At 38.0% G+C, this 27,195-nt stretch overlaps 1 protein-coding gene across 5 annotated transcripts in view; it reads left to right on the plus strand.

Moving 5' to 3' along the window:
* DROSHA (drosha ribonuclease III) overlaps positions 1 to 27,195 on the plus strand; it is a 73,858-nt gene that overhangs the window by 2,897 nt on the left and 43,766 nt on the right. For all 5 annotated transcript variants that reach the window (XM_015618059.2, XM_015618057.1, XM_015618062.1 and 2 more), the window contains 12 exons: positions 21 to 878; positions 3,899 to 3,991; positions 4,918 to 5,149; positions 5,691 to 5,832; positions 8,219 to 8,373; positions 11,379 to 11,459; positions 13,220 to 13,306; positions 13,414 to 13,500; positions 16,290 to 16,361; positions 17,918 to 17,999; positions 19,128 to 19,202; positions 22,483 to 22,652. In XM_015618059.2, the coding sequence (XP_015473545.1) occupies positions 28 to 878; positions 3,899 to 3,991; positions 4,918 to 5,149; positions 5,691 to 5,832; positions 8,219 to 8,373; positions 11,379 to 11,459; positions 13,220 to 13,306; positions 13,414 to 13,500; positions 16,290 to 16,361; positions 17,918 to 17,999; positions 19,128 to 19,202; positions 22,483 to 22,652 (2,127 nt within the window). In that variant the 5' untranslated portion in view covers positions 21 to 27. The remainder of the gene's footprint in view (positions 1 to 20; positions 879 to 3,898; positions 3,992 to 4,917; positions 5,150 to 5,690; positions 5,833 to 8,218; positions 8,374 to 11,378; positions 11,460 to 13,219; positions 13,307 to 13,413; positions 13,501 to 16,289; positions 16,362 to 17,917; positions 18,000 to 19,127; positions 19,203 to 22,482; positions 22,653 to 27,195) is intronic.

Genomic DNA, 27,195 nt, shown 5'->3' on the forward strand with positions numbered 1-27,195 from the left:
TTTTATTTTCCTCAAAAAAGGTGAGCCATGTCTTTCCATTCTGGGCGAGGATGTCCCCGTGGCCAGGGGGGACCAGGAGCAAGAACTTCAACACAGACTTACCGCCCTCAGAACCTCCGGCAGCTTCACCCACAGCAGCCCTCCGTACAGTACCAGTATGAGCAGCAAACCGCCCCTCCAACATCCTACTCCAGCCCTCCAGCCACGGGTTACATGCCTCCCAGGCCAGACTTTGTGCCCTATCCTCCCCCAGTGCCCCCTTCCACACAAAATCCCATCAGCCAGTGTCCCATGAGGCCACCATTTCCGAACCACCAGATGAGGCAGAGCTTCCCAGTGCCTCCATGTTTCCCTCCCACTCCTCCACCGGTGCCAAATCCTAGCAGCACTCCTGTGCCAGGAACACCTGCCGGACAAAGCACCTTTCCTTACATGATGCCTCCCCCCACAGTACCACACCCTCCCCCCCCGCCAGTCATGCCACAGCAAGTCAGCTACCAGCCCGTGTACTCAGCAGGGTACTCGCAGCAGTCCTTCCCGCCGCCCGGCTTCAACAGCTACCAGCACAGCTCCGGCTCCTTCCCGAGCAGCACTGCCAGCAGCAGCGCCGGCGGCAGCCACTTCCGGCACACGGGGCAGTACCAGGGAGAGAAGTCCCAAAGTGACCGGCGCTCCCCGGACAGGAGCAAGCACTACGATGAGCACCGGCACCGCGAGCACGGGCACATTCACGGCGACAGGCATCGCTCCGCTAACCACGGGGATCGTCGGGATCGCGGCCGCAGTCCGGATAGGAGGAGGCAGGAAAGCAGTCGGCACCGGACAGATTATGACAGAGGAAGGATATCACCTCATCACAGAAGTTATGAGCGAAACAGGTAACTGTTATCTGACTGCAGGGGCACAGACGTCATCATTGTTCCATAGTATGTGTTTGCATCAATGTTCTTCCCTTACCCGTGTTTGTCCCTCTAGCTCAGGAGGTAGCCAGCAGTCAGGTCTCGTGGAAAAAGTTACAGTTCAGGCACCTTTTGGGTACACTGCTTTGCCTCACAGTTATGTACTGGCAGATTTGTTGCTCTTGTCCATGGAGATAGTTGTCAAACAAGAGCTTCTTTGCACCCCATTGAGTGGATTGTTGAGTAGTGCTCATATTTACCTTAGAAATGTATGCATTTGTGGCAGGAAAATAGAGTTGGCACTCTAAGACTGTAGAAAGTTGAGTCTTACAAACAGTTAAGCCCCAGCACTTTGAGTTTCAAGATTTAGGTACCAGAGTTAGGGTACCGGGTGTTACTTCCTTTCAGAAAGCCTTGTATTTGTAGAGAACTCTGGCTTGGTGAGGTTTATAGTCTAATAGGGGCCTGAATAATGGGCATATAATACTTGCAGTCAGGTGTTTTAGTGAAAAGCATGGATGAAGGTCTTCAGGATGAAGACCTCAGCAAGCCAGCCTGTGATCTCAAAAGAGAACTCAGGTGAAAATGACCATGGGCCAGTTGTAGGCTTCACTGACATCATGGAAAGGGATGAGTGCACACTGCTTATTTTGGGATTTATCATGAAATGTCTGTCTCTTCTTCATGGACACAAATGACTTGGAAATTATGAGCTGACCTGATGCGATTTGCATTGTGGCATGTTTTAGAACAAACCATCATGAGTTAAATCTTTCTCACATCTTAGTTTTGATCGGTTTGCAGCTCTTTATCTGTCTAATAAGCTTTGCCAAAATATTCAAAGAACTACTGGAAAGTTAAGCATTTATCAGGGCTACTGGGCCACATGCTCTTAATTTTAAAAGCTCAAAATTTTTTCATGCCACAAGTGGAACATAAATTTACGCATAAAGCCTGTGTAAATGAAGGGCCTTCAATTTAGATATGCAGAGGCTAAATTACAAAACCTTAGATACCTGCATTCAAAAAAACAACCCAAGCCTTACACTCAGTATATTTACTTTGATTTTCAAAAAAGGATTTTCATAAAACTGAATGCAGCTAGCATTAAGGCCCTGTTTTTTTCTGTATGACATGCTTGTGGAGTTTTCTCCTTTTTTCTGCATAATTTCAAGCTTCAGTTTTAATTTTTCGAAATGCATGTTTTCAGTAGCTTCTTTCTCAAACTGTTGTGGACTGCGGCTTTACACCAGCAGCTTCCAGATTGACTTGATAATGTACCTACTTATTTTGATTCAGAACTGTTTGCCAGACTTGGGGTTGTTTTGTTTTATGCAGCATCCATCTCCCAAGTAAATCAGATGGCATAGAGTATGCTCTCTCTGAAGACTGAAATCCATGCTTCAACAAGGCACTGACAAACAAGGATAAATGGGGCTGGGGTAAAACAATGGATAATTTGTCTGAAATTTTTGCTTTGTAGATTTGCATTCTGTTTCATATTATGAGCATGGAAACAAACATATATATATATAAGTTCATAAATAATTTTGACTCATTGTGTTAAGCCACTATGCCACTTGAGGCACCTGTTTATAATTGCTAGTGTATCAGCAGACTAGAAGTTTTAACAGATGCACAATGACTTGCCAGCTGTTAGCAGAGTATAAAATCTGCCTCTGTGATCTTTTCTGCCTAATAAATACAGTAATTCCATTGAATCATTTAGGTTGGAAAATGTCCTAAAGATAATCAAGTCCAACCTGTAACCTAATGCTGCCAACTCCACCACTTAATTGTGTCCCTGAGTGCCACATCTTCGTCTCTTTTAAGTGCCTCCAGGGATGGTGATGCCACCACTTTCCTGGGTGGCCTATTCCAGTGCTCAGTTACCCTTTGGGTGAAGAAATTTTTCCTGCTATCCAAATGAAATCTCCCCTAGTGCAACTTGAGGCTGTCTCCTTTCATTCTGTCCTTTGTTACCTGAGAGAAGAGGCCAACCTGCACCTGGCTACAGCCCCCTTCCAGGCAGTTACAGAGAGCAACAAGGTCTTTCCCGAGCCTCCTTTTCTCCAGGTGATACAACCCCAGCTCCCTCAGCTGCTCCTTGTGGAGCACTCTCTAGGCCCTTCACCAGCTCCATTTCCATTCTCTGGACATGCTCCAGCACCTCTGTGTCTGCCTTGTAGTGAGGGGCCCAGAGCTGGACACAAGATTCAAGGTGCAGCCTCACCAGTACTGAGTACTGGGGCATGATCAGTGCCGTGCTGCTGGCCTCACCACTGCTGATAGAGGCCAGGATGCTTTTCTGGCCACCTGGGCATGTGCTGGCTCATCTTCAGCTGCCTGTGACCAACATCCTCATTTGCTCTGCTGGACAGCTTTCTAGCCACTCTTCCCAAAGACTTCAGCCAATTTAAACCTCTTTGACCCAAGAAATGTGTTTGGGTTGTGAGATTCTTTATGCACATGTGCGAGCTGAGTCTTGCAGATTAGAGTCATAGTTTCACCATTGTGCAAATTATCTGTCTGGTTTTTGTGTGTGTTTAAGTTGCTGTATGGAAGGGAGGGCTTACCTCAAACACTTACATGCTGTGCTTACAAAGGTATTGTGCTTCAAATAGGTTTTCTTTTTCTTCCTTGAGGCATTTGAAACGATGATAGATACAATAATCTAACCCTTTGCCATTTGTAACAGGAGAAGAGGAAAAATGGCAGTAAGTCCCATGGGGAATTCCTAGTTGTCACCTCTGCATGGTGTGAGTTAACTCTTGTATTGAGATAAATGGCTTTGTGACAAAGGTGTAGGACATGGACACTTGACTGTCTCTTGCAAGTTTCTTGGAGGTCGATGTTAAGAACATCTGGGTTTTTAGCAGTCAGCATATGGATGGCATTTTGCATAACATGATCTTGGGCTGCTTTTTGTGTTCCTTTCAGGTGTAGAATGTATGAAATGGCAGATTTCTCATTTAACTCATTTTTTTGAACTTTTCAAGGGAGCGGGAGAGGGAGAGGCATCGGCACCGTGACAGCAGAAGATCACCGTCACCAGACAGATCCTACAAAAAGGATTACAAGAGAGCAGGAAGGTAAGGAGGGCTGCAGGTGGTCTCTTGAGCATTTGAAGCTCTGTGCATCCGCTCACATGAGGTTTTGTGTATGCATACGAAACTCAGAATAAATGAATGCCTTAAATTTATAATCATCAACTGATGCATGCAAATATCAGTTATCTCAAAGACCTTGTAGAGTTTGCTGGAATTAATCTCTGGAGAGAGAAAGTTTCATTGCTGTATCCTAAAGTCTTTCTCTTAAATCTTCTAGTATGTAAAGTACCAAAATTATTTAAAGTTGCTCTATCTTTAGATTATCTTTTTGAGGCTTTTTTTCTATTGCTGTTCCTTTCTGAATGCTGGATCGTTGAAAACATTGCAACATTGTTGGTTTTGTAGGCAGAAGAGATTGAAAACAAGTAGGTAGTTTTCTTACTCCTCTTCTGAATGCATTACTCTTGTGATGCACAAGTAATATCACACCTTGTGTTGTTCAGAGGTGTTTTAGAGTAACAGAAGTGTGGATTCTGTATAATCCTTTTAATAAAACTCAAATTCTTTTGTCATACCAGTAGTTTGTAGGCTGTGTTTTGAAACTTCTTACTGTAACTTCTGGTCGTGACTGATGTGACTTAGATTTTACCAATGAGTTCCTAAATTTAAAATTAAAAGAAATTCACCTAGAATGCAAGTACAAATTTTAATTTAAAAGGGCATGTATTTTTTGATTTTAATTCTTGAGTATGACTTAAAATAAAAAGCACATCGAATTTTAAGTAATTTTTATAGTAATTCAAAACTACAAATTACTCTTGTACTCTTCATTGTGCAAGTTAAAAGCGGGAAAGGGAACTGGATTTTGCTGAAATTTATATGATAGAATGACTTACTGATCTGAAGTAAATTGTTTTTCATTTTAAAATAATAAAGAGTATTGCTTTTGTTTGCTTTCTCCCACTAAGCCGGTCTCCAAGCAGAGAGAGAAAGAGAACCCGGTGGGAGGAGGACAGAGAAAGGTGGTCTGAGAACCAGAGTTCCAGTAAAGAGAAGAATTATACTGCTGTCAAAGACAAAGAATCAGAAGAGAATGCATCTGAAAAAAATGAAGAGGAAGATGAGGAATTACTTAAGCCAGTCTGGGTTCGCTGTACCCATTCTGAAAGCTATTATTCCAATGACCCTATGGATCAAGTGGTATGTCAGAGAACTCTAAAATGACTGCAAACAGTCCTTTGTAATATGAACCCTTCAGCAGGATCATCATTTTGTGTCATTTAATTCTTCTCTCTTCCCAATCATCTCAGTCTTTTACCCTATTAGGGGTTTCATTTGTTGCTATTCTTCTCTGTTTTCATCAGTTCCCTCTGTCTGTTAGAATTCAGATAAGTGGTACATGGAAGAGGGGTACTTCTTTTTGTCTCCAGGAAGGAAAGTCCTCTTTTTCCCCTGTTACACACTGTGTTAACTTGTGAGCAAAGATGCCTCAAGTACCATATGTTCTTACATACTTGGAGAAGTGCTGTACCAGCAAATGAAATAATTCCTCTGCTAGTTCACCTGGTGAAGCAATGTAATGATATGCTAAAGCCTTATTAGGTATTCCCATGTTTCACTGAATGATCCATCTTTCCCACCTTTTCGGTTTTTTTCATGAAATGCTGGTGGATGTTGAGTTCTTGTACGATTTTAACACTGTCCTTTTTTTGTTCTTTTGTCCTATTTTTTTTATTAACAGGGGGACTCTACTGTGGTAGGAACAAGCAAGCTCCGGGATCTGTATGAAAAGTTTGATGAGGAGTTAGGAAAGCGACAGGCAAAGGCCAAAGCAGCCAGGCCACCATGGGAGCCACCAAAAACCAAGCTGGATGAAGATTTAGGTAGGCTGAAATGATGACAAAGCTCTGAAATGGAATAATCTGTAGTTAACCTGTTTTGGCAGTTGTGTGTATTTAGTACTGTTGGTAGGTGTTTTTTAAATCCCTCCATGGTATTTCATATCCATAGGAGTTTTACTGTAGCTTTTGATGGAAGCAGAGCTAGATTCTTACCCAGAAAGCCTAGGGGGAAATGGAGAGTATCCAGCACTACCAAATGCTAGTTTCTTCCATGGCATAAAACACCCTGAGCATGATCAGACAGTCCGGAGAATGGCACGTGAGAGGCTTTGAGGAGCTCCTGGTCTTACATTTCTAAAGAGCAAGCAAGACTAGTGGTGATAGATGCAGTGCTATAGAAGCAAGCATATGAGTTTTTCTTCAGGATTGTATTTTTGTTGTGCAGTTCTGCTTAGTGTGATTAGACATCTGCAAAAGTATCCGTTTTCATGACATGCATTATCTGTGTTACCTTGTCACACCCATATGGATCTTCTGTCAGTGAAATGCATCCAGCAGCATCAAGTACTGGGGAAATACTGGTTGAATTAGCAGGGCAGAGGTTTTTATAGCATCTTGTCTACTCAGAAGTCAGTGAAAACCATTTTTCTTGGTTTATTATGTGAAAACTGTTGTTCTTTTCATACTTCCAGCATTTCAGTGTTTCATAGTGTGTTTTTTTGTCAGTTGCTTGAGTTCAAGAAATTGGTAGGCATATCGCAGTAATTTTGATACTCTGTTTGGCTTGCTTTTTAACTACTGTTGGCCAGCTGGGCTGCTTGAAACCCTCAGGTCTCATCTTAGTAACTCATTAAAAAATTGCATATCAAAAATTCTAAAGCTGTAATACAGGCATAATTACATGGTTACGTGCTGATGGTATAAAAGGATGCATTGAAGAGGAAAGAAAAATAAATACAGATGAAATAAAATGTGAACTCACTTTTTTAAAGGAGTTCTTCATAATTTTTTTGAACAATGAGTTTGCATATATTTAAACTCCTTGAAGAATCACTACCAAAGTTAACTGTTGGGTTTTTTTGGAGGTGTTTTTTCGCGTGGATGAATGAGGGACACAACTGCTACACTCAGCATACCTGTGTAAAGCTCTCATTCCTTAGATCTCTGAGGAAGAAAGCCTGCTGCTGCAGGGTAAAATATAATAGGGCCAAGGGCAACTTCTGCATTTTCTTTTTCCACTCTTTCTGGAGAATTCAAAGACTATGTCTTCACTGTTCCCCTGGGCTAGCTTGGTGTCTGTGCCAGCTTCTCCTACAGCCATGGAGTGTCCAGTAGTCCATCTTATTTTGTACTTCAGTAAATGCTGTCTCTGTTCTGGCCTGTGTTAGCAGCAATCATGTGTTGCAGTGGGATAGCAGTGTGCTCCAGGAGCACTTTTATATCATTAAAATCTGATGATGGAAGAAATTCTTTACTGTGAGAGTGACGAGGCAATGGAACAGGTTGCCCAGAGAAGTTTTGGATGTCCTATCCCTAGCAATGTTCAAAGCCAGGCTGGATGGATGGGACATATAGCAACCCGGTCTAGTGGGACCTCTCCATGGCAAAGGGATTTAGATAGTCTTTAAGGCTCCTCCCAACCCAAACCATTTTATGATTCCATGATTTCAATACGTTACATCAAAAAGTTCTGTTAGTCTTTTGAAACTCCAGCTTACTCTCACAGGTTACTTGCATGTTTTGCACCTGAAAATAGACTTACCAGATGTGTATCAGAGGACTTCTGAATCTTTGTGAATATTTTTAGGAATACATGTGCACATTTTGTGAAGAAGCTACTTCAGCTGACCTTAGATGACCTAGGTAAACCATGTGTTCCAAGGGCGTATTTTAATAATGTCTTATGCCAAATGATGAACTGTGTAAAAATACATCTTGATTAAAAAAAGAAGAGAAACATTTTCCTAGTGATGATCTCTCATTTTCTGTCCTTTTATTTCAGCCAGGTAGAGTCTTGTATTCAGTAAAAATGTGTACTTTAAAGCCATAGTTTCACAGTATTTAAAAACACTGGCAGTATAGTAATATATTTTCTCATAAGTCAAAACTTAAAAAATGGAAGAAACACTGCATTTTATTCCAAGAATAAAATAAACTTTACTTGTGTACTTTTTTATGTCTTGGCTATGAGGGCATTTATTTAAATTGGAGCTGAGGGTATCTGTGGAAATGAGTGACTAAAATTCCATGCATGAAAAAGGGAGTCACCTCAGGAGGTTAGAGATACTGAGATCAAGGGTTTTGTGTGGGTTTTTTTTCTTTTAATATTAAGTCCAGACATCAATTCATGATAGAGAACACATTGCTATGCAGAAGAGAGCATGTGGAAGTATTTTTCAGCCATCTTTATTTTTTCTGTGTGAATCAGAGAGCTCCAGTGAGTCAGAGTGTGACTCCGAAGATGACAGCAGCTGCTCCAGCAGTTCAGATTCGGATGTTATTGACGTCATTGCAGAAATTAAGCGAAAAAAAGCACACCCTGATCGTCTCCATGAAGAATTGTGGTACAATGATCCAGGACAGGTAGGGTGTGAGGGAGAAGTACTGGGTGTTCATCCTCCCAGTAAACTGAAAATTTTGCCTTGTTGTCAAACATGCAGGGTGACTCCTAATTCAAAATGCGTTCTTTACTCCTGTTTTCACTTTCTGCTCTCACCTTCTTCAAAGCACTTCACTTTTGATTTCAAGAGTGTAGTTCCAGCTAATTAATCCTGGGGATTATTCAGTTGGAATCATGTCTGACAGGGTTAATAAAAACTGAATGCTAACAATGTGCTAATGCTGCCTTTTAGCCCTGAGATAAAGGTACACAACTGAATTCTGTGGTGAAGAAAAGGCAATATGTTTACATCCTTTACAAATTTTTCACCTTAAGCTCTCAGCTCATAATGGTAAATAATGTTTTAAATATGCAGTTAATGCTTCTAATTTCTTGTCTAATGGTTCTTTTGTAATTGCATGGAAATTGTAGTTCTCATTAAATGTAATTGCTGAGCTCATGAAGTGTTGTTTTGAATGTACACATTGCACAGAAGACTAGTTTTTGTTTGCAAATTCACCATCTTCATCTTACTTAAATATTTTGCAATCTATTCTCTCATTTCAACTGGCACCCCAGTAAATCTATTTTTCTGTCACTTTGTGTGATGTACGAGTTTAACATGCAACAAATCATAATGTGGGGAGATACTGGAATACATATTGCCACTGTGGTAATTCAAAAGTATGTTGAATATTCTATTATGGATTCATATTTATGCTTCTAGTTAAAAAAAATGATTGAGCATAGCTAGCTGTTTCTGTTTGTATGGAAAACAAAATTAGCAAGCTGTTTAGATATTTAACAGAAAAAATTGTGTAGCTCTTGGGCACACTTCAAAGTAATGTTCTATAAAGAATATTAACAGGAAAAAAAACCAGAATAACTGTAGAAGGAGTAGATTCAGGAATGTTTGGCACATGAGTCTCCTGCTGCAAAACGTTCTTTACCGAAAACTTCCTTGAGACTGACTCTGCATCTTTCTTGAAATGACTGAAATCAATAATGGTGAGCCTGTCAGTGCTGCACTATTTTTGTGTAGATTTTAGTGGAAAACATTTGAAGTTTTCATAGGTATTTATCTGGTCTGTCAAAGTGCTTTTTGTCAATAAATACAACAGGAATGATTGCCATGTACTCTGACATGTACAAGTACATGTACATGGAACACACTGACACATGGAACTAGATCTGTGGGATGGGTCTTCCCAACCGTTCCATGTGAGAAGCTTGTTTGTTAATTTGGATAATCTCCAGCAGTACTGACAGCTGCCAGAAAATAAATTAAATTCAATGCCACCACTGTAGCTTTTGCCTTACAAATGTGGTCTGCTTGTTTATGTTGGTCTGTTGGTCAGAGAAGGCATTGCCTATGTAAATTTGTGATCTCACCATGATTTTACCATCAATTCATGATTGCTGTCCTGCATTTTTTTTCTATAAGCATTGTTGTTAGGGACAAGATCCATACGTATCTGGTTGCTTCTCAAGTCTTGGGCTTTACAGGTATTTCACATCTCTCTCAATTTTGGCCTGTGCATTTAATGTAACAGGGGTAGTATTCATGCTGAACAGTTCTAAGAATTAAGGATGAGATTTTCAAACATACGTGATGATTATTTAAATGGCCTCAGTAGACAGTTTTGGAGCACTGATGAGCAGTTAGCTGTTGACTGCTTTTTTAACTCTCTTTTGTCTTGTCACTGTGTAAGCCAAAGAAAAAGTATGCTTCTACCTACTCTATTTCTTTGAACATATTCTTTCCTTGAGGATCTTAGAATAAGGGAAAAACTGTGAACATCAAGGTGTCCATTGTTAAGATTGTGTGACTAAGTTTCCAAAGGAGTAGGGAAGTGCCCTGCTTCTTATGTTCCTTTGCACATACACATTGTGCCAGTCTGAAAAAGCTACAGTTAACATCAAAACTAAACGGTTGCATCCCTATCCCAGCTGCCTAAAGCTAACATGAACAGTGGTTTAGTGATTCTTGTTTCCTGTGGTGTCTTCACATTATATCTAACATGTGATGGTGCCATTTAGCCCCACCATGGATGCAGTCTATATTTTCAGACCGCTCGTAATAGCATGGAAAGTTCTGCTGGCTTTTCTATTGCATTGCAAGTTTATTGTTTATTAGTTTGGCTTTTTTTTCCTAAGTCTAAAAGAAGTTTAACTTCTTGGATCCCACTTTGATAAAAAACTGGGTCTGGAACTTAATTTGTTTCTCTGGTTTGTTTCTAGGCTTCTTATGCTGGATTTCTGCAGTGAGCATAATGCTAAGCAGAAAGCTTAAGGCTGTTGCATTAGTTGACAGTCTGCATTGATCTTGGTAATAAAAGTGAAAAGAAAGGCACCAGCTTTATGATGTATGCACTGGCCCTTTTTGGTATGGGCACTTGATGCACCCATACAGAATACTTAAGTCTTCTTGAATACTCAAGTGGGTATTTTTTCCCTCACTATGTTTTTTACTGATCTGTTCACAGGATAGATTTGATGTGTTCCCATTAGTTCTTTAAAGTACCAGTTAAAATCTTGGAATGGTCTGCATTTCTGGGGATAGCCTCATTCCATGGCAGAGGGCCTAGTTGAGGATGGGTTTTCAGTAAAAGAACTCAGTGGAAGTGTTTGAATGTGGAGAGTTCAGCATGTAAATATTGACGTATGTTTAGGATCTGAATTTTGTTTTAGGCAGTCAGCATGCTGCTTGTGTGTATAAGCAGTGAAAAAGAGGGGTATTATCCCAGGGTGGTAGAATTCTGCTGAGAGTGTTTTTCTGTCTTGTGCTTCTGAAACAGCGATGAAGTTCTAATGCTGCTGTGCAGTTTTACATTAGTCTACAGTGTTTTCAGTTTTATTGGCTTAAGAACATCCACTTTATCTAAGCATGACAGGCTTTTAGAAGCATCGGCACTCAGGGCATTAAAACCAACATAATTTTCCAAAACCACTTTTCAATAAAACCAGAATCCTATTTTGTTTTTGACAGATGAATGATGGACCTTTGTGCAAGTGCAGTGCGAAAGCCCGGCGAACAGGAATAAGACATGGCATTTATCCTGGTGAAGAGGTATTACTAATTCTAAGGGTTGCAATTATGAATATAAATTTGCAGCTGTAAATTACTGTTTGGGTTGATTTGAGGAGATTTTCCCCTGATTTACAGGCTGAGTAAAAAAAAAAAAACAAAAAAACTCTTGTGCAACTTTAAATCACTTAGTTATGTAACCTCATGTTTAAAATGCAATACTGGTAGTGAAATCCATCTGAAAACTATAGAAAACTTTTGCATGTGTCTGCTTAGTTTTAGGTTTGTGTGGGGTTTTTTTTTTAAGTTTGTGAAGCATGATTGTGTTAATGGAAGAGAACATATGATCAAAAAATCTGCTATCTTCAAGTGGATGAATATGTTGTGAAGGGCCCATATTGTGAAGTGATTGCTTTAAAAAAAAAGTAAATAGTAATTCTGCTGCTGAAAGAAGCAAAAGGCTGTCAGAAGGCGTTCTTGCCTTAGCATGCGGGCTTTACAATTTATCTTCATACTTTTTCTTGAAAAATTTTATTTTTCAGTTGGCCTTCTTAAATATATTTACTGAAACAGTTGTTTATTTCTCTGCAGTTTAGGAGTTATGAACGTTTCTGTGAATTATCTGAGTTCAGAAAATTGGCTTTGGTCTGAATCTTACTATAAATTTCTCCAGTTCAGGATCTATTCCTCCCCATGTTACACCTAGAGTTGTTCTTGCAGAAAAGGGAGAATATTTAGGAGAGGAAAACTACTATATATAAAACTTGCTGCATGAAGGCAGCTGCTCCTCGAGCAATGCCATCTGGGAATCCCAGGTTTCACAGAATCTCCTTGGATATAATACTTTTCACATTGTCCTGTAAGTGAAACTGCCTAGTTTTCAACTAGCTTGTTTGCAGCTGCCTTGTCACAGCTGTGAGAAGCTTATTTTGGGGCTGAGGTGCCAATGAAATCGCCTTACTTCCTGCATGAGTTTTGCAAAGTGGCCAGAGCATCATAGTGGTGTAGCTGTCTTGCTGTTGCCACAGGCCAGCTTTAGTTCCACAGTTCAGAATAGTAACCCTGCTCACTGCAGTGGTTTTGTTCTTTTTCCCAGTACATTCCAAACAGGCTGGTGGCAGCCTCTGAGCTGCAGCAAGTTGTATGTAGGGCATATGAAAAACTGGTTTTGTCTGACTGTTGAGGAGTTAGTTGAGGTCTTTACACAGAATTGCTTCAGAGCAAGCTGGGAGGAAACGAAATCTCAGGTATCTGGCTGCCCTTGGACCTCAAAGTCCAAGCAAGTCAAGCATTGCAACCGTGGTGATAGGAGTGGGATTACCTGAGCTACCTCTGTGGTAATGGACTAATCCCTTCTCTTCAAGCCTCAGATATCCCCCAGGCAGATGAGCTGATACCTGTCTATCTTGATAATGTACCTCGAGGTCTTCTCATGTGATGTCCAGGTTTCTCTTCATAAGCTTTTAAAATGTGTTTCCTGAAACAAATTTATATAGGAGAGGAAATCTGTCTGGAATGTAAACAGCTAGCTGTTGTGTGTAAGAGAGATGGAGAGTTAAATGGAAAATGAAAAAAAAAAATTCACCTTTTTTTGCTTTTGAATAGCTTTAGAAATATTTCTTAAAGTGAAAATGGAGATAAGTCCAAACATTCCTCCTTCCCAGAATGCTTAATTATGACTACCTGCTTTTATTTAATTTTTCCTAATGCATATTTCATGGCTGTTAGAAATGCTTTATTCTCTCTTTTAATCTAAATTTGCCTTGACTCTACACATAATTCTACTTATCTCTTTCTTTAAGCCCATTAAACCATGTCGCCCCATGACCAACAATGCTGGAAGACTATACCACTACCGAATTACTGTGTCACCTCCCACAAATTTCTTAGTAAGTACTTTATAAATAATTCAAACTAGGACTCTGATTTTGTTTTCAGTGACAAAAGTCCCATTGCTTCTTGCCTACTCCATGGTGATTTTGTTTGCTTTTTTAAGACAGACAGACCTACTGTTATTGAATATGATGACCATGAATATATCTTTGAAGGGTTCTCCATGTTTGCACATGCCCCACTAACAAACGTAAGTATGATCATTGCTAGATAGTTCAGTTTTTATGCAGGGGATTTCTTTAGAAGATGCTCATTCTGCCCTGAAGCAAAACTTCTCTAAAATAACATTATAAGTATGCTACAAACATCTTACCAGCACTGGGGACAGGGGAAAGATATTTGTGCTAATGAATCTCAGGTGTTGTCTTGGCTGATTGTAGTAAGCAGCATCTTTGAGCTGTGACTGAAGCTGTGATGTGCATCGAAGTAATGTTTTTATGTGTTTCGCAGTTTGGAGGTGAATTAAACCATGGAAAAACTTGTTAAGACTGTTAATTGGATTTAAATTTAGTGATTTGGTTTATTAAGTTGACAAAGTTTAAAAAAACTAGCAATAACAACAACAACTTTCCCATATAAGCTGAGTTAGCCAAACATGAATGGAAAATATGAAAATTATTTATTTCTGTACACTTGAAGTTTTTTTTATTAATTTGGTTATTTCAAGATTTTCTCAAAATATTCAATATGTGTTAGTTTCTATGGTTTTTATAACTATTACTAGCTACATCACCAATGCCACAACTCAGTGTAAGAATGGTTATGAACACAGGACTGGGATGTAGCAGTAAACAACTGGGATGTAAGGATACTGGAAGTGAGAGGCACTGAGAGGAAGTTACTTTGACCCCAACGGTTTCCTTACATAATGGATGTGATAACATTTCACTTTTGGTGGTCAGGAAAAGCAACTCGTTGACAATTCAGTGAGAGAGTGGAGTTCAGCCTCTGGCATGGCAATGGGAAGCACTGCTGCCCAGTAGCATTAACTCAGCCTCAGACTTCAAGGCAAATTTATCTCAAGGCTTTATGTTTTCACTTTGCGAATGAGCAAAAAGGAACAGTTTAGTTTAATCACATTAAATAATAGAGAGACCCCCTTATCTTTACAATTTTTATGTCTACTGTGTGACAGGAAGTCAGAGAGTTATGGAAATCTTCAATATACAGACAACAAGGAAAACTCTTCTTTGATATGAGTAGTTAGTGAAGCAGTTAAGCTTACTGTAAAGTGCATGTTTACATGCACTTCCAAACAGAGGAAGTGATCAGCTACAAATGATTCCTTTTTACAGTTGAATTCAAAGCCACACTGTGGTGCTAATTCCTTTTACTAACAGATATAAAGCCCTTCGGAAGGAATCTCTTGATGTCATGATATGATTTTTGGCACACAACATAAAACCTGCTCTTTGAGGGACACTTTGGAACATATTTGATGAAACTGAGGTAGCAAAAGGTAGTAAAAATAGACATCTGAACACCAACATCTTTGCATTAATCAAGTTTCTGTTGTACAAAGTCTTTTAAGTTCACACAGTTAAGAGTTGTTACTGAGTTACTGCTGTTATTTCTGAGTAATGTCCGTCATTCCTCTCAGTAATAGCTGAGCAGCTCAAGTATTAGGGAAAATGGTTACTACAGTCATATCAAAAAATACTGTCATATTATAAATACCAAACCAAATTTACCGTACCAACAGTGAGTTCTTTTAATGTGTATTTGCTTGTGTACATGGAACTCCAGTTTATGGAGATCTTAGCTGTGGTCACTTCTCTAAAGTATTCAACTTCTAGTTTTAATTATGTGTTAGAAAGTAAGTAAACAATCCCTGTGCTTTTTATCAAGCCTCGCTGATTTAAATGTGACAGGTTTTCATCTGCTTGGATTTTAAATGGTATATTTAGCTTCCAAGGTTTTGAGAGGGTTTTGTATTCATGTTTAATACTGTATCAAATTGTAAGAAATGCAGTTTTGTTTGGTCATTTGGTGCAGCTTCTTAATTTATCATATGATCTTGATTGATCAATATCATGATATCATGCAGATATTAATAGATTTTTGTAGTCAAAATAGTCAAATGTTTGATGGTGGGCTGTAAGAAGATGTAATCAGAATACTGCATCTCTGCTATGTACACTGACTTCATTGCAACCCCAGTGCTGTTCAGATATTTATTTGTTTGCTTATAAATGTAAAATAACCTTGGGTTCCTTCACATTCACAGAACATGGAATTGTTCTAACATTCTTTCATACTTTTGAGGCCAGTGAGTAATAAAATCTGGTAAGAGCTGTAGAGAAAGAGTGTAAGGGAAAATTAGGCATTTTTGTAGTCTTTTAGGACTTCAGCTGTTTTTCTCTGAAAATATAAAAAATTGAACACCTTCAGCAAATTATGGACTGTAAAAAGTTGAAAAAAAAATTAAATGTTTGTCTTGCTTGCAAGTTGGATGAAATTGAGAATATTTATTGTATGAAATTAGTATAAAACTGTTATTTATCCTTAAGCTATAACATAATGTAGCTTTGACTTAAAACTGCATTTTAAGACAGTACAGCTGACACAACTGGCAGTGTGCTGCAAACACCTTGCTTTCAGATCACTCTGTCAGTCTGATGTGTTGTGTCACAGACAACAAATTCACTTGCAAATATGCAAGTGAGAGAAGATACAGGTTGACTGAAGTTTACAGGTGTACTTTTTCTCCTGAAGAAAATTTAATCTCCAGTAGATGGCATTATTTAACCTTCCTTCAGCATCCCTCCTGTCAGCACTGTGTTTTATTACTGAGGTGAAGGCTGGAACTGGTACTCTCTTTACACGTGCTTGTGTTCTTGTCTTTGCATGATCCCCCAGAGCAGCTGTTTTTGTAAGTGCCCTTTTCAGTAGACAGTAATACCTTTGCATACAAAATTGTATTAACTCTACATTTAATGATGTATATTTTTTAATGATGAATTTCTCTTTTCCTTCCAGATTCCTCTATGCAAAGTAATCAGGTTTAACATTGACTATACAATTCATTTCATTGAGGAGATGATGCCTGAGGTAAGTAAGATGGATAACTAGTCTAAAAGTCAGCGTGGGTTAAGAGCTGTTGGCATGTTTAATGGATTAAACTCTTCAGTATTTTCCATCTTGAGAAGTCTCTTAAGAGGCTGGCTGTATTCTAAATGAGTGGCTGAAACAAAACTTGCACTAGCATAAATCCATCTACCTTGGCTATCATATATTAAAATCAAACAGTAAGAAGTGCGTTTATCCATAGGTTCCTTTCATTTTAAGTTATATGTAGTATCTGTAAATTAAATTAGGCATTACCCTTCTCTCACATCTGACAAAAAAAAGGCATATGGAGGTACTCCTTTGCCAGGACCATGTAAGTCAATGGCAGAGCTGAAACTTAATCAGAAGTTTGAAGCTCTGAAGATTGCTTATCAGTTCTCAATATAAGCTGTTGCCAAAACAAATTTCCTGTGGATACAAACAAAGCACATTGAGTTCATAATCTGTTTGTACTGGAGTTTTTTATTACTAATTAATGCCTGGTGGAGCCAGTTTGTGAAGTAAATCGCTGCAGTGGAACATTGTGTATAGATACAGAAACACTCCTGCATATTAAGCATGAAGATAGGATCAGTATTTAATTTAGTCATATATATTTACATTTTTCTTTCTAGTTATCTCTTTTTTTTTGTTGCTCAGCAGCATCTAAATATATGCAACAGCCCTGAAATGCCTCAGAAAGAATAATGTGATCAAAGCAATTAATTTCTTGATAGTGAATGTACTATGTTGTCTGCAAATCTTGACCTGAGACAACAGATGGCCACCAAGCAAAATAGGGAAATCACCATTTGGGGAGGGGCTTTTGGGTAAATGGGCTACAGCATTATTTGCAGACCATCTTTACTAATGATTTTTGAAAGAGATTGTGGTGTTGAGTTTGGAATTTATGGCTGATATCATACATACACAATTTATATCAATCTGGCCTGATTTTGTTTGTTCAGGAAAGTTTCTATGTTCATTTGCTGAAGGAGCCACTTCCTCACCTGATGAAAAAAAATCTATTTTTTTTTTTTTTTTTAATTTTTCCAATTCATCTCTTTTCTTCTTCTGTTGGCTATTTAGGTCATAATCCTCAATTTGTGTTGTAGTCATACTTGCTATGGAGGTGATAGTGATACCACAGATGGTGATTTATAAACATGTATTATGAGCATGTGGGAAAAGGTGAACTATGAAAAAGATATTTCTCAGAAATGTGTAATCTTCTTAGCTTGCTTGGGTGGAAGGGGTTTTAGTGCTTGGCAGATTATTGAAGATTCATAATTTTTGCCTATACTGTTGATTCGGACATTGAGTGAAGAGGATTCAATACCGTTCTTTCCTGACAATGCTTTCTGAAGAGACCGCTGTGCTATGTTAGAGTAGATGATTACAAATATATCAATGCTGTTTCTAGGAACCAGGATCTAGTGGTTGGCAGATATGAAAACACTGGTTTTTTTATTGTGTTTTATTTAACACATTATGAATGACATTATTTGTATTGTAGTTTATATATTTATAATTTTGGTCTATTTTTTTTGTTTCCCCAGAATTTTTGTGTGAGAGGCCTTGAACTGTTCTCTTCATATCTATTCAAAGATATTTTGGAGCTGTATGACTGGAATCTTAAAGGTAACGTTCTCTTTGAGAGGGTCCTCAAAATAGCAATGTAACTGCTGTTTTCCATGAGAGGGAGAAAATTCAGCTATATAATAAACTAAATTTCTGTCTTAATCCTGAACTTTTATTTTTTATCCATCAGTAAATATTACTGTGTGTTTAATACTACATAGTATCATGTGCAGGGTATTTCAAAAGCCAAGGTGTCAGGTAAACTATTCTCTCCTTTTACAAGCTAACAACAAGTTGCTCATACAGTATTTCTCTGCAGTCAATTCAGAAAGCAGTGTCATACAGAAAGCTGTGGAGAGTTAATGTTATCATTATAGCAGAATGTTTCTGTCTTTTGACAAGATGAAATTACTTGTTTCTGTGAAGACTGCAACAAAGTAGAATGCTTCCTGTGGTCTGAAAGAGAAACCAGAGTATCAGAGGAATAGTATTTCAGAAGCTGTAGGGTGTCTTGACTTTGTCTGTGGAGTTGCACTCTGTCTGCACTTAATGCAGTTAAGCAGAGGAGCACACAGGTTTAATACATTTTTGTGTAGCCTTTAGTTTGATAGTAAATATATTCTAATATCAGTGTTGTCTCTCCTATCACTGCTTCTGATTGTTCTTTCTTTTTTAAACACCAGGTACTTACAGGTTAATTTTTTATTTTCTTGAAAAGCTTGAAAAGAATATTCATCTTGAAAAGATGAATATGAAAATAAAAAAATAAAAAAAAAACACAGACCAGTACTGTGTAAATTTCCATGTTATCTTTGTTGTGGTGAACAAGAACCACCCCACTAATTTTCAGGAGATAAACTAGTGCTTGTACCAATAAGGCTTAAGTGTAATAATTAATTGATTATATAAAACAATCTTTTTCTATTACTGTTTTATTTTAAATTACTGTGTTTTTGTTAGGTTCTTATTATTTTTAAATTATTTTAGTTTTCTTTTAAATTGTCAGTGTGAAGGCTTTCACTACAAGTTGTCTCTCTGTTCATTTTTTTGGTACTTTTTGGGTTGAAACTTAAGCCTTATCAAATGTAATCACCATTCATTGATTTCATCTGCAGCAAAGTTGCCTCTTTTCTTCTTCTGCAAATATGTTGCTGTTCATAAATTTTCTGTATTTTTTTCGTATTTAAGGTCCTTCGCTTGAAAATGATTCTATTTCCTGTCCCAGATACCACTTCATGCCGCGGTTTGTGAGATTTCTCCCAGGTAATGTTTGTATTATACAGCTTTATACAAACTAGATCTGAAAAAACTTTAAAAAAAAAAAAAAGACAACCCTATCCCCTGTAAAAAAAAACTCCACAAAAAAAACCCCTTACTGCAAGTCAAATAGTTCAGTCAGTGCAGAGATCTGGTGCTTCTACCTGAAGACTTTAGTGCTTGCTGGCAGTGCAGATGGTTTACTCAGAACTGGAAATCAGGTGAGCAGGCCAAGTCTTGCTTCCAGCTTTTGTGTCTGTAGTCATTTTAGGCAGTGTTGGGTCCTCCTTGGTGTGCTCTGTGATGGAGCTGTGGCATTTGAGGAGTGCCGTTATCCAGTCTCGCACGTTTCTTGTCCCCCCACTCTTCAGGGTTCCATGTGGTTAGATCACAATTCTTGATGTGCAAGGGTCAGCATGATTGGCGCCCCTGAGCACATTTTCCTGATTGTTTCTTTATCCTCATGCAAGCTTAGACCTTGTGAAAGACAAAAGCCATCATTCCAATGCAGTTCAACCCTGGCCTGCCAGCCAAGGACAAGATTCCATGTGGAGCATTTCGCTCATTTTGAGTCAACAGCTTACACAGGCATTTAGCACATCCTAAGACATCAGGACAGAGTTTCAGTTGATGTAAATGTCATGGCTCCATTGAAAATGTGTCCTGCTGAGATCCTGCCAGTGATTGCTCCAGGAGGGTTGTGTGGACAGAAGGATGTGTTTCAGCTGTGAGATTTGGGGTGCAGATGAAACATGGAACAACCTTCATCAAGAGGACTGTGACCTGGAGGTGCTTTCTGGTCTGGGCTTTGAAACTTAGTTGGGATATTAATTATAGCTGGAGCAAAATGAGTTTTGGCTTGTTACTGTGGAGAGTACTGATGGCTAGATGACTGTATTTCTAATTGTTGTTCCTTCCTGGATACACAGCACTGTTCAATCAGAAGCAGAGCTCTGAGGCTTGCTAGCAAACATTGATTTGGTTTTGCTGAAGCAATTTACAAAATAAGCCATCAAGCCACATGTGGCTGATTAACTTGACCTCATCAGAAAATGAGAACAAGTCTGTCCTGCCTAGTTTGTGTAGCTTGAGGGTGCTTTTTTGTTCAGGGTTTTTATATTCTGATTTTTTTTTATTTTTAATTTTAGTTTAGAAGTCAGCTCTTTCTGTGCTGTTGGGTTGTTTACTGATAGGGAGAGAAGTCTCTATAATATGTATTCCTGGGTGCTGCTTCTTCTTTAAGGTCCCCAGCCTTCTAACTCTTTTTTAAAAATGTCTTTTTCCTGATACTTCTGCATATATAGTTACCTTTTAGCATCTTTTTGACAGGTTTTTTTTTAATCAAGCTTTCATTTTTTATTGATTATTTTTTGATGTATTCTTGAAGATTTTTAATTTACAGAGAGTGGAAATGTATTTCCTTCAGGTATGTTTGCAGAATGCTTCTTATGTGTAATCAAAGAAGATGTTGGTGCATCAGATCTGCACACATCCATCAGCTGTCTTTTTAAAGATGGAAATGAATTGCTGATTTCCCATCCCTTCTACTTTTTCTTTCTTACTTTCCTAACATTGTCTAAAAGTAATGAAGTTTGGGATGTCAGGTTTTCTATGTGGATTTACTTAGAGACAGGCCTTGGGGTAGCTCTGAGCTAGTCATATTAGGTTTACTGAGATGCATAGCATGCAGAACAGTTGCTGTATTGTATTCATTTTCATAGGTTTTTATGCTGATAAATATATTCAGAGAGTAGAAGGCTAGAAAAAACACATCTGAGGTCCCAAGTACTGCATATTCTGATTTAGAAGTGGTCTCTGACTTTAATTTAGCACAGGTGTCTATAGCAACCTGTCCATAACCTTCAGTGGATAAGGATACACTTACATTTTAGTGATTGGTGCGTGTGGGCTACCTCTTGTGTAAGAGTATAATCCAGTTGTTGACAAAGAGCAGACTTGTAAGTGGAGTCCCCCCTTAATTTGAATGAAAACTTTGCACATTTAAAAACCTGTCCCTATAGCTATTTAGAAGTATTTTCTGTTTCCAGTGAGGTTTGGGGTATATTTTCCCCAGCTGAGATTCCATCTTGGTGACTGAGTGAGTTAGTTGTTCTGAGAGGCCAAGTTACACCATTGCCTGTCATCATTTCTGTGCAGTAGTGCTGTAATCCCAGCAGAAGTAAGAGAAGGGCTTGGTTCCTCACATATCTTGTAGAGGACATAATTTTATACGGTGCTGCTGTTGGGCAGCAGCTCTGCAAGGCTTTTCCACTGTGCCTGTGGTGTCATGCCCCATATTGCTCTAATGTTTTACTTCTGGTTTGTCACCATTTCTCTTTTGTGGGTGTAGTGAGAGAGAGAACATACTCAGTGGCTGGACACCAGATTCTTTCTGCTCCCTGAGAGAGGGAAATCAGCGTTTGTGTTCTTTGGGGCTGAAACTTGACGATTCCTCTATACCTGCAAATTAACACTGTTATTAAAGGAGGGAGTTAGATGTATGTCACAGCATTGTGGGAGCATGCAGTGACTTTCTACTTACATGAGCAGACATACTGAATTTGAATAGTCAGTGATCAGTGAGTGGTGATCTATCAGGACATCACTCACCTTTCCTGTTTGTATATCCTCATCTATAGCTGGCTACCTGAAGCCAGTCAGAATTCAGTGTCTTCTTTTGTTATAAGCAGCCTTTGCTGTGCATTTTTCCTGGGGTCTCAGAGGTATTTAGTAATTTTCACATGCCCTGGATTCATTTAGTGACAGAAGACAGCATGGGACTCTTAGTCTTCATTACTGCATTTACAGCATGCAAGCACTACAGATGAGTTTAAAGTGCAGGGATAGCATACTACATTCATCCAGAACTATCCTGTAAAATTTTGAGTCTTCTTAAAAAGAGCCACATAACACCTAAAGGCTTTTTAACTGCTGTTGTGAAAAGAATGATAAAATTGTGAAAAGGAAGATATAACTGGACAACATAACTAGTTATTCTGCTTTACTCATTTAAGAGTTTATTCAGGCAAGTTAGAAACTTCACATTTACAGTACAATGGAACTGTTACTCTCACCACTATTACTGCTACTGTTTCAGTTTAGCAGTGTTCATGCATGTGCAGTATTCATCAGTAAAACATTTGCCTTCATATTTGTCAAATGACTTAACCATTTTGCATTTTATTTTGCTCATACATATAGTTTGTGTTCTCCATATTTTCTCTTATGCTCATGTTTTAGGAATGAATCTCTGAAATCTGTTGTTTTTTTTATTTATGGTTTTAAGATGGAGGGAAAGAAGTACTCTCAATGCATCAGATTCTTCTCTACTTGTTACGATGCAGTAAAGCTCTGGTGCCTGAAGAGGAGATTGCCAACATGCTTCAGTGGGAAGAACTGGAATGGCAGAAATATGCAGAAGAATGCAAAGGGATGATCGTTACCAGCCCTGGCATGGTAGAATAAATGAATAATTTTTTTTGGTTTTTTTTAACAATTCAGTGATACATACATGTCTTCTTCTTTCAGAGAACTTGTTACAGGCTAAATTAAAATAGGAAGAGGTGACCAGTGACATTTGCAGATTGGAGTAGGAACAGTTTATTGACTGGTTCCAACCCTGAATTGTCCCCTCTGCTGCTGCATCTCAGTACTGAAAGGTGTATTTTGAGATGGGCCCTGTTTCAATGTGCATGTTAAAAGGAGCAGCTATAGTTTTTGTATGTAAAACTTTGCTGTTTTCTCAGTCTTTATGTGCATGATCTCATTCTCTTTCCCAGACACAGAACCAGAGAATTAGTAACTATTTGCTATTTACTTTCCTCTTCCTCTTTTGACCCCCTATTGATAGTTCTGTTTAATGTGTGCTGTTTTGACACTGACTTGAATATGGAAAAGGTGTTTTCTGCCTATGTAGTCTTTTCCACATTGTTTCTGTGTTGCTCTCACTCACACTGAGAAATTTTGTGTACATTAATTAATGCATGTATTAATTTTCAGTGTCTAGTTTGAAACCCCTGTGGCCTTATTATTTTTGAAACAATTGATATTTTAAAGCATATGTTCTCTGAACACTGCTCCTTTCAACTCTGGTGTGGTTGTGACTTCAGCCCATTATTTGGCCTTTCCCTTTTAAGAAGTGTGGGTCACAAATATAGATGAATGTCCACTAAAAATTGCAGGGTTGTATTTGTATAATTTGGTCAGTATCACAAGAGTATCTTAGTACTAGAGGCATATTTTGGACCTAATATTTGAGACTCACATGCAGCTTTCTCAGTAATACCTTTCTTTTTCTGACTTCATTTTCCTCTTTTGCTCATAGCTCAAATTCTTAGTTTCTGAAGAAAAAGTGTAATTTGGTATAGTGCTATGCCTAAGAAAGAATCTAGTTTTTCTACTGTCCCCCAACTGCAGCCAGGGTGACATGCTAAATATATATTTCCAGTTCATATTTTTAAGTATGGCAGAATAATATTAGTAAACTACTTAATAAGCTGATAATAGCTTGGGACAGACAATTTTCCCCTTGATTTCACTCTGAGTGAAGTAAAACTTTTGAAACAACAAGAAAGTCTGTTTCTGGGAACATGAAATACAAAAATACATGTGAACTCTCACTATGGAAAATTCCACTTCAGCTGCTTTAAATGATTGCTAAACCAGAATCCCATAACAGAAATCGTTAGAAAACCTGAACAGCCTTAACTTGCTTATGGTTTCTGTAATACAAAGTACATGCTGGTCCACAAGTTGTCAGCATCTGAATGCTATACACTGATGTAACTTCAGTTATTTTTCAAAAGATATGTTGATTTCAGCTAGCTAAAAACTCGCTTTTTTGTTTTGCATGAGGGAACACATATATGTTCCTTCCTTGTGTCACAGAACTCTAAAAGTCTGTACGTACAAAGCAGTGGGATTTGTGAGCTGTAGTGTTAATTCTGAGATCTTGTGTGATTTTTTACTGGCATTAACTTTATATTCTACAAGACAGTGTTTTAGAGATGTGTGGACATCAAAATATGTAAGCATAAAAGAAATCTGTAGCGCTTTGAAATGTCATGTTACAATGGCATCATTAGAACATGTTTTTTCCTCTCAAGATTGCAATGACATTCTTCTTAGTTTGTGGATTTTTCCTGTACATTGCAGCATATTGTACTGATTATGAATGTAAGTGAAAAACAGAGTATGAAACTATTGCCTATGCATTTTACAACATTAAAAGATAAAACAGTTCTGTTGGAGAGACAATATGAAGCTGTTTTAGAAAATGACACATCTTCAATTGAATTATATCCACTTGATGCAATGAAGTAAAACCACTAAAATCTGTTTTGTTGCACAGTGTCTCTTCAGAAGTAATAATTCCTCTTGTGATCAAATATAGGTTTTATGTGTGTGTTTTATTTAATTTTTTTTCAGTATAAGGTGTTTATATATGCAATATATGTGAAAAACTTCAATAGGATATAAATCCCACTTAACTAACAATAGTTCATCATTATTTAAAATTTTTTCACTTATTCTTGGGGTTTCATTAGTTCAATGAAACTTTGTGTTGGAATAGAGTTAGAAGTTCACAAATTTTAGTCATCTTTCATACTTGACACTTCCTAAAATATTGATGGTTTTCTCACTACTACTACATAGATAGATAGATATTAACATACTTCTGTACTACATCTGCATGCTATTTCATGTTATGTTCTAATGTTAGCAGAGCCTTGGTTGATGAGATTTGAAGTAGGAAACAAAAATAACAGGCCTCTGTTCCGTTAGAATTTCTCTGATTTTGATGTGACTTTAAAGGCAAGGTCGTGATTATTGGATAGTCTATCAAAGCACTTTTTTAAAAGAGCACAGGGATAAGCTCTGGAAGAATAACATCTAATTTGCTTGCATCCTGTCTGCTGGTGCACAATTTAGATTCGATGTTTCTTACGTTGCTGTTTGTTCATTTAACCTTCGGAAAGGGCACTGGAGAGGAGGCTGGTGTTCACGGTGAAATAAAAAAGCATAACCCAGCTACACCCCTCTCATAACTGTCAGTGAGGGAGCAGCTGTGATTAAGTCTTGGAGAAGTTGTTTTGTCCTGGTTGCTATCAGCCGTCTGTGACCACCTGTGTAACTGAGTGACAAAATGCAAGGCAGTGTCCAAGAAATGGAGTCTGGTTTTGAGTGGTCTTGAGGTCACACATTTAACACAGACCCTGCTATATGCTTACTGTAGGACACTTTTGAGTATCTCATTGCCTCTCTTTAAGTATCTAAAATGTGTCTGTATTTTTTTTTTAATGTATTGAAAAAAAATTGATATATTGAGTAGAGTTATTGTTTAATATTCTGTTAATTATATTTTGCTGACATGGTTCTCAAAGGATTGGTGTATCAAAGCTGCTTTTTTAAGGGATACAGAGATGAGAGAAGTTCCTCAATTTAATATTAAAAGTGGGGAGAACCAACAACTTACAAGAAGATAACTTCTCAAGCTGGTTTTGTGCAATCCCCCAAAAAACAATGAATGATCCCTCAAAAAATAAACTTTATTTCATCCTTAAAAATCAGGACTTTAAGCTCTTCTTTAGGGAACAGCATTCACTCTGCTATAAATCTTGCCCATTATTTTCTTAGGGCTTTTTTTGTTCTAATCCTTTTTCATAAGAAGTGCTGTGGGGAAGACTTTTTCTGTCTCTCTCTTTTTTTTTTCTTTTTTTTTTTCCTGTGACACCAGCAGCTTTAACTAACTAATTAAAAAAATTTAACTAATTTAAATAAGTTAACTCTTAATTAACCTTAATATTTTTTTCCACTATTTTTTTTTTTTGGCTGGGGAGATGGAACTTTATGTTCAGTCATCTTGTCTAAAGGGAAGCTGATAAGAATTTTTCCCTTGGAAAATATTTCTGTATCTGAAAGTCAAGCTTTTAAGTAAGTTTTTGTTTTTCTAGAATAGATTGAAATTGTGGCCATATATAGAATTGGCTTGCTTATCCATGCAGAAAATTATTCCTGTGAACAGTTCTACCAAGGTGGTTTGGAGGGTAAATGCTTTGTTCTTTGACACAGATTTTATTATTTTGTGAAGAAAATGGTGGGAGCTGTTTATGTAACACTGAAACTCATCTTTAAGGGCAACTTTACAGTGCTAAATGAGATGTTCTGAAATGCAAGTAACTAGAAGTAATGCCCTTTTTCTGAAACCTAAGACAAGCAAAATATATTGGCCTCATCCAGCTGATTGCAAAGTGGGGAGTAAGCAGGCATGTTACAAAGCAGCTTGACAGGTAATGGAGAAGTTGTTTACTTGGAGACAAACTGTGCACCTTCAGCTGAGTTTTTAAATATGCTGGGTAAGTGATCAAAAGCTCTGTGAGCAGCATGTCTGCTACAGTGATGTGCAATTACTTACTCTCTGCATTTATAGAGCTGAAGCAAAAGTTGCCTTCTTTGGCACTGTCCTTTTTAACAATAAAAAGAGCTTCTATTTTGAACTGTAAAAAGGGCAAAAGTCTCCTCATTATACAAGACTGTATTCCTCCTTGTACACATCAGCCTAGGAGCCTTTGCTGAGAGTAGCGTGACAGATTTTTTTTGATGCTGTTAGTCAGTGTGATTGAATGGATCTAATAATGCCTTCATTTGCTTTGGGAAATCATGAACTAAAATTAGAGAGGCAACCTGATCTTGGCAAACTGCTCAGGCACATGGATTCTGGGATGCCAGAATGCTAATCCTTATTTTTATTTCTGATGTGATGCTTGACCAGAGAAAGGTGTTTTAAGTTCTTGGAAATAGTCAAAGTAAATTTTCAGATGTTTAAAATTAAAAGGCCTTTTTTTATTTTCTTTGAGTGTGTTAGGTCGGTTAATTTTGTTTCAGTTATTGTTGTTGCCAAATGTTTATAATAGTATTAATGATGACTTTATTGTACGTCTTATTAAGTTTGGAATGTTGTTGCTTTGTGTTTCCTGGATAGTGTGGGCATGAGGCAGTA

Source organism: Parus major, chromosome 2 (genome assembly GCF_001522545.3).
Source record: "Parus major isolate Abel chromosome 2, Parus_major1.1, whole genome shotgun sequence".
In the NCBI taxonomy this organism is placed as follows: domain Eukaryota; kingdom Metazoa; phylum Chordata; class Aves; order Passeriformes; family Paridae; genus Parus; species Parus major.